General features: G+C 33.9%; 1 protein-coding gene and 1 long non-coding RNA gene across 2 annotated transcripts; both read right to left on the minus strand.

The window, feature by feature from the left end:
• Positions 1–2,722: 2,722 nt before the first annotated feature.
• Positions 2,723–3,346, minus strand: LOC110885236. The gene is made up of 4 exons (XR_002561987.2): positions 3,331–3,346; positions 3,122–3,249; positions 2,958–2,991; positions 2,723–2,851 (listed from the first exon to the last, which is right to left on the minus strand). It is a non-coding gene; the product is annotated as an uncharacterized LOC110885236 (long non-coding RNA).
• A 13-nt stretch (positions 3,347–3,359) lies between these two features.
• Positions 3,360–5,753, minus strand: LOC110885235 (glyceraldehyde-3-phosphate dehydrogenase, cytosolic). The gene is given in 7 exon segments (XM_022132920.2): positions 3,360–3,564; positions 3,661–3,803; positions 3,884–4,042; positions 4,134–4,280; positions 4,358–4,457; positions 4,559–4,635; positions 4,637–5,753. Coding segments are annotated over 7 exon segments (699 nt in total). The 5' UTR covers positions 4,670–5,753; the 3' UTR covers positions 3,360–3,524.
• Positions 5,754–8,358: the final 2,605 nt, after the last annotated feature.

Below are 8,358 nucleotides of genomic sequence, written 5' to 3' on the forward strand. Positions count from 1 at the left end.
TTATGGAAATGGAATCATTACTTTGTTTTGTATGGTATATGAAAAAAATGAAGTAGTGAAATACAATTCATTAAAAATGATAAACATATCTATGTAATGTAATGTGATACGATACGATACGATACAATATGATATGATATAATATAATATAAAATAAATTAATGGAATGAATCACAATACTTACGGAATGATCGATTCCATTAATGCATGTTAACAAAGCATGTTTTCTTTCATTGCCTGAATGAACTATTTCATTCATGCTTCAATTCTTTTTATATGAAACAATACCTTAGTTTTTGGATTACCAGTGTGTAACCGTTTTAAGGTATAGGGGTGGGCTTAATAGGGAACCTAAAAAAAGTGGGAAATCGGGAAACGATTCATTTAACATGTTAGAAAGTATTTTTTTTTTCAAAAAAAAAGTTCAAAACTTTTGTACATAAAAATGTGTAGAACTAATTCTAATAAAAATATTTCTATTAACCCTCGTACTGCTAATTTTTCATATTTACTTTATCTATACTTTTGAGTGTTATGTGTCTTAGGTCCAAGGCTTTATACAAAAATACAGTCGAGCCGGGGGTCTCACCGGAAGCAGCCTCTCTATTCCTACAGGGTAAAGATAAGGCTGTCTACATCTACCCTCCTTAGACCCTACCTTAGCTTTGCTATTGGTGGGATTTACTGAGTATAATGATTTATCTATACTTTTGAGTTTTTATCATCCTGATTTCATAAGGCAATTTACACTAATGTAATTTCAATAAAACAATTTGACTAAGGTTTTGTTAAGTTTGTCATATTCATCCAAAAAAGTTTTTTTTCCCTCACATCATGATGTTTATAAATCATTATCAAATCCATCAAATCTCTAACACCATTAAAATTTAATGTTAAATGAGGGGTATTTTTGTTATTCTTTTTATTTATTTAATATTTCTTATTATTTTATTATGAACAAGAAAACTAACATACGATACTACACAATATATCATGAGAGAATTAATAAACTAAGCGAAAATGAGTATCACATTGAATATTATCACTATCGCTGCAACGCGTGGGTTTTCTACTTGTCTGTTATATATAATTTTCTCTATACACAATAAATGTAAATAAATAAATAATCTTGATTTTTAATTTTATTATTCCGACCATCTTATAACTTTTTAGTATTGTTTATTAATATATTAATTTTATAAATGTAAAAATATTTAATATATAAAAATTAATATTAAATATTTATACATTTATAAAATTAATACTTATATTAATAAACAATACTAAAAAGTTATAATGATGGTCGGAATAATAAAATTAAAAATCAAGATTATTTTATTTATTTACATTTATTCTGTATAAGGAAAATTATATATAACAGACTAGTAGGAAACCCGCGCATTGCAGCGGCAGCGATAATATACAATGTGATACTCATTTTCGCTTAGTTTATTAATTCTCTCATGGTATATTGTGTAGTACCGTCTGTTAGTTTTCTTGTTCATAACATCATCTATGTAGTCCATGCCATGAGTTGAATATAAATGTTTCTTGTAAGCCTAAGCAATTCCAAAACTTACCATCTATTTTATCAAAGCCATGAGTCGAATATATATGTTTTTTAAGCGTAAGCAATTCCATAACTTACCATCTAAAAATTAGATAATATATTACTTGATTCAACATGATTTATTGATAAACTAAAGAGGAGACTTGTTGAACTTCTACAACTCTTCTTTTGTGCTAATTTGTAAGGATATCCACTTTCGCCTTTCATAGTTAGTGATGCATAATGTCCACAATGAAATTTACCGCCTTTACTGAAAAAATAACATAGTCCCTCCCAGGAGCATTTAACACATCAGATGGTAATCTTCTTCTGTAGTAGTTGCTAGTATCCAATAGTTTCTCAAAGAATATATAAACAAAGAAACGTAATTGAGTAATAGAAATTAAACGCATAAACAAAATGACTATGATGATAAATAAAAAGAAGTATGTTGTAAAATTATAACTTTAAACTTCTCCTTCTCTGTCGTGTCACGCTATGATTATTTCTTGAGAACCGAAGCTTTGTGAGAGTCTGATTCAAAAGCAAGGAGATAGAAGTACCCATTAATGATGTTAAAAATATACAACTATAGTATGTGATATAAGTTGACCACCCAGATCATTAATTACAACAAACCTATCTTTTAAGACCAAGGGGTATGGGTGCCCGCTTAGGCCCGGCGAAGCCCGGCGCCGGTCCCCCACAACGCCCCCCTCGGCCCAACATGTTAAACCCGGCGTGCCCAACACTACTAGAAAGAAGGGTTTTTGCGACTGCATTTACAGTCGCAAAGCGATTGCAATTGCCATGTTGCGACTGTTTTGTGACCTAATTTGCGGTCGGAAAAACACACGTCGCAAAAGCCCTATTGCGATCAAGTTGCGACCGCTGTAACTTTTTTGCGAGTGGACTTTGCGATTATAAGATCAATCGCAAATTTTGCGACTGTTTTAGACTTTGTTCTTGTTGCGAATGTTTTGCGACTGCTTGCCTTTTGCAAACTTGCAACCGTTTCGCGACCGCAAAATATTTAACTATATTTGCTTTTTTTTTTGCCCATTTTTAGAACTGCTATTTTAAACATGCTAATAATGTAAAAAAAGTTAAATATTGAAGCATTCATAAAATTTACAAAATCAAACAAACCATGCTAATAACGATCGTGTTTTAAACAACAAAAATGTGAACATTCTCCTTTCATATTTATATAACTGATGCATTTTGTTCAACATACATTATTCTACCATCTTGTTTCAATCATTCAAGTAAAAGCCCATAGCAGCTACGTACCGAGTTTCCCTATGCATTAACAAGTAAAAAGAATATTAAATGGTAAATTAGACAACAATAGTTTGTTTCAATTAAAGAACAAGAATGTTAAAAAAAATAATCCAAAAAGTGGAACCTGAACACGAATATTAGTTGTCAAAATCTCGTGCCTGCATTCCAAAAGGTACACATGAGACATAAATTGAGTTGGTATACCACGCCCAATGCGTATCCACGTAAAGAAACATCATATGAATGAAATGTGAACTGAACATATATATTAAATGGTATTAAACTTACATGTCATCGTAGTAAGATGCATGCTAGTTATATATGGAACTAGTGGCAACCCGCGCGTTGAGGCGGACGCTCTGTGTCGATCTTGCTTCAAAACAGTTAAATCCCACGTGGCGATATGCTATACTCACCTGCATGGAAATTTAACAGTTACCACATAAGTTGCCACGTAATCATTAAGACCTATTACTTCAAATTAAAGAACATCAAACCTTTATGGGTTTTTACTTCTATAAAAGTTAGTTATAAAACTCATCATTCATGCCATACGCATGGGCTGTTAGAATTGCTTGGCCACCTTAGAGATGACACCTGAAAGTTTCACAAAGTTGTTGTCCAGAGCAATACCCACCTTCCATCAAATATGCTAAACCTACAGTCACCCACAAAGTCTGTAGACACCACATCATCCTCTGTGTAACCTAGGATTCCCTTCATACTCCCCTCTGCCTCAGCCGTGCACAACATAATATTAATCCCGACAACAAATGCATTAAACAAAAACTTAAAAAATATTATTTATATAATTATCAGAATCTTACTTAATAGCAGCCTTAATGTCATCATATGAGGTAGGCTTCTCGAGCCTAGCTGTAAGGTCAACCACAGATACGTCAACCGTAGGGACACGGAATGACATCCCTGTAAGTTTCCCATTAAGGGTAGGAAGGACTTTTCCAACAGCCTTCAAAAAGAAAAAAACCGATTACTCATGGAAAAAGTTATTATACATTTGAGAATAAATTTTGAAACTGCACACGGTACCTTAGCAGCACCCGTACTGCTGGGAATAATATTGAAAGAAGCGGCACTTCCACCTCTCCACTCCTTCATTGATGGACCGTCAACAGTTTTCTGAGTTGCTGTGATGGAGTGAACAGGGGTCATAAGGCCTTCAACAATGCTAAATTTGTCATGTATAACCTGTATTATAAAACCAAGAACGTTAAACGTCAAACACTTATCATCAGAACTTCACAAGCATGCTGCAAGTAACGAAAGTTACGAAACCAACCTTTGCCAATGGAGCAAGACAGTTAGTGGTGTAGCTAGCATTAGACACAATAGTGATATCGGATTTATACTCTTTTTCGTTTACACCCATGACAAACATGGGAGCGTTCGCCCTTGGAGCTGAGACCACAACCTTCTTCGCACCTCCCTAATCAACAATGAAACTAACTCTCAACAAACATGTATTCATTTGCATCAAACCTGCGATAAATTAAGATTAATAACCTTCAAATGAGCAGCAGCTTTGTCCTTATCTGTGAAAACTCCAGTTGATTCTACAAAATACTCAGCTCCTGCTTCACCCCACGCGATTTCCTCCGGGTTTCTGCACATTAGTTCAAGATTATTAACATGATTCGGTTAAGTCAGTTCCATGTTTGATGAGCTGCAACGATGGAGAATCAAATCAAATCAAACCGAACTTACCTGCAGCCAAAAACAGTAACAGGTTTATCGCCGAAGAGAAGAGTCTTGGAATCCTTAACTTTGATTTCATCCCTTCTCATATTGGCCATGAACACTATCATATTTGAACATGTAAATCTGGACAAAGTAACCAATTACAAACAACCGTCAATCCATCATCTTCAGCATAATCAAATCAATTTAGGGGAAAACCGGAGCACTCTTCCTAACCTAGATGATTATTTCAGCTTCTGCATAATTTGATTGAAGCAATCCCTGATTTTAAAGTTTACTCACGGTTTAGTTTTTCTATATAAAGTGATGTCGTTTACCCTTCTCGTTATTTTAATAATATAAAAGTTGATTATTTAGTTCTTTACCGTTACGAACCAAAGCAATGCCATCCAGTGTCATGAGAAACCGAACCAATCCAAGTATCGAACTGGTACCGGTATTCATTTTTATATTTTTCAATCAAGATAAAACGCGTGTCGGTATAACTCTTTTGGTCACTATACAAGTCTTCTGCAGTGGAGAGTTACCTTTGAAACCACATATCGATCTAACTACATACACATATATCTGTATAATTATACAACTTAAAAGAACAAAGCTTGAAACGGTCAGATTTACCTTACCCGACGGTTCTGAGTTCTATAGTGTGGTTGAGTGTGTGGATGTGCTACTGGGTGATCTGCACCTATTTTTTAATCCCCTTGGTTCCATCAGTTTTTTTTTGTCCTTATCTGTGAGCATATTCGATGGGAAGGTGCAGAAGAGCACCCTAGAGTACCTTGTGCACTACAACTTGAAAGCCAGCCTTTTAACAACATTGATTCAACTCTACAAGTTTTGAATCCAATCCATCCTTCCATGATCCAAATTCACATTCATATTTTCTATGCTTATATACAAAATATTACAACTAACAAACTTTGCAATCATTGAACAATATCGTCACTGTAATTTTGATATCCGTCAATCTTATCTCTAATAAGCGAACAAAATAGGATCCTTCAAACAATTATAATCACCAGCTAGAAAATTTACACCTAGTACACTGAAAATTAGCATAATTAATCGTGTGATAGAAAATACTTCAAACAATTATAATCACCAGCTAGAAAATTTACACCTAGTACACTGAAAATTAGCATAATTAATCGTGTGATAGAAAATTAGCATAATTAATCGTGTGATAGAAAATTAGCATAATTAATCCGCTTGTAACACAAATTCCTTAGTATAACAACAAATGTTTGTAGTTTTTATAAACAATCAGAGCTTAATCGTATAAATACTTCAACTTCATAGAGATTAATTAGATTACGAACTAATAACAGTAATTTTACTATCATAATTCGCGTAATAGAACAGATTCTTCAATATTATGAGCAATATAGCTTGTGAAGGGCTCGAATCAGAAACATACATACATTTAACACACACAGATCTAAAATCATCGATTAAGTAGAATTAGAGAGATGAGTACCTTGATTAATGAACGATTGTCTCGGACAAAATCAACGAATCTTTATCAACCAGAGAGACAAATCAACGAATTAGAGTTATCGATTAAGCTCATCATGAATCAACAAATTTGTATCAACGAGAGAGACGAGCGGAGGAATCGAATCAGTAGCGGAATTTGTACCAGAATCAACGAGTAGAGTAATCGAATCATGAGCGGAGGTGAAGACGAAGCGGTTTTTAGGGTTTATTGAAATCGTGAAGTTAAGATGGAACGGCGTTTGTACTCTTTATTTTGTATATATTGGATTAAAATTGTGCATTTCAATTATCCGTTTCGTACTCAGTAACTTTTTATATTTTATTTATTCTATGTTATTCAATTTATTATTGTTTTTCGAAATTAATATTTTCCAAATTAATTATAAATTTGTTTTTATTTTTTAATAAGAACATACAAGTTGTGTGCGCCTTGTGATAGTTTTTTAGTGTTTTGTATATAATTTTGTACGTTAGATATTCTCGTATTTGCGACCGCTCTAGGTAGTCGCAACTTTTGTTTTTTATTTACTCGTATTTGCAACCACTTTAGATGGTCGCAACTTTTGCTTTTTATGTATTTCTTGTATTTTCCGACCACTATTCAACTATTTTGCGACTGTAAAATTGCGGTTACAAAATTTGCAACCGTTTTGCGACCGAATCTGGATTGGTCTTTAATTTTGCGACTGTTTTGATTTCGGTCACAAAGCGGTTGCTAACTTTGCGACCGTCTTACCGTGGTCGCAAATTTTAGTCGCAACTGCCTAGTTTTCTAGTAGTGCAAACCATTGAAGATGGGCCATGATTTTGAATATATAGCCATTGAACGGCTATATTTATTTAATAAAAAAAATTTCCTTTTTTCTTTAAAACCATCCCATTTTATACCATTTTTCATCACTTTCTCCCCACTTTCAACCCAAAACACTCTCATTTTTATACCACTATTGTATAAAAAAATATCTTTTCATCCACAATAACATCTAATTCTAGGTGGTCCTCGGGTTCTTCGAACGAAGAGGAGGTGTTTCGCAAACGCTGTGGTAAAGGCGGCGCAAATTCTTATGGAGGAGGAAGAGGAAGAGGAAGACGTCTCGTCTGAAAGCGTTATTACCAGACGAATACGGGTTAACAGAGACCGCGAAGGAGCACACGAGAAATTGGTGAACGATTATTTTAGGTGGTGTAATTTTTTTTAGGTTATGTAATTTTTATTTATGTTATGTAATGGATTTTATGTCTTATTTTTAAATTTTGATTTGTTTTTATAAAGTTAAACAAATAGAAAAGTTAAACAATAAAAGTTAAACAATAAAAGTTAAACAAATAAATAAATTAAACAATAAAAATTTATGTGGGGTAGCCCCATCATCCACCCCCTCAAAAATGGAGGAGGCCCATCCTCCATAGGATGGTGATGTGACGCCTACGTGATGACCAATCCTCATAGGGATGAGCCTCCCCATACCCACTAGTCTAAAAAAAGAGCTGCATCCTTCCGTAAACAAATTAAAATAATAAATGTCGGGAAAAAAGGGTTAATTTAAATTTGAAATTCTAAAAAAAATGACTGCGTTATACCTCCTTGAATGGTCATTCCTTGACCTCTAATAATTTGAAAGCCTATGCACCACCCTACAACAAGATCAAGGATCATATGAAAGAATGCAGTTTCCAATCCCACATGAACTACATGTTTCTGCAAATTATATAACTTTGAATTTAAAGCGAAAATTAATTCATACATAATATAACCAGTAACTTGAAAAACAGAAAAAAAATCTCAATTAGATATACGGATATACATATATATTAAACAAATTACTGTGTGATAGAGGATTTAGAGACACGTTTTCAAGGGATTGTTCATTGTATTCCTTCTCTTCTTCAACATCTCAAGTCAAAATAAAAATGATAAATAGTAAAAAAAAAAAAAAAAAAAACCTCGTGAAGGAAACTATTAGTTTCGATGACGGAGGCGGCTATGACCGAGGCTTCGCCAGAACCCTAGAATTAATTAACGCAGCCACTATCGATTATGATGAAAAGGCTAATTCAAACCTGGTGATCCAAGTTTGTAGCATGCCGCTGTCACGCATCTCGGCAGGTCTCATTCCGCTGTTCGTTCTATCCACCAGAGCCGACTTGGCGGTGAATCAATAGTGTGCGGCAGTTGATGGTGGTTGTGGGACGACTGGTCGCTGGCTTCTAGAGAAACATCGAAATTAAATAAAGAAAACAATAATGATATGAGGGGTTTCAAAGATTTGGCAAACGAATGGTTTCAAACGAAATTAAATGAAGTAATA

The sequence above is a fragment of the Helianthus annuus genome, chromosome 10, assembly GCF_002127325.2.
Source record: "Helianthus annuus cultivar XRQ/B chromosome 10, HanXRQr2.0-SUNRISE, whole genome shotgun sequence".
Classification (NCBI taxonomy): domain Eukaryota; kingdom Viridiplantae; phylum Streptophyta; class Magnoliopsida; order Asterales; family Asteraceae; genus Helianthus; species Helianthus annuus.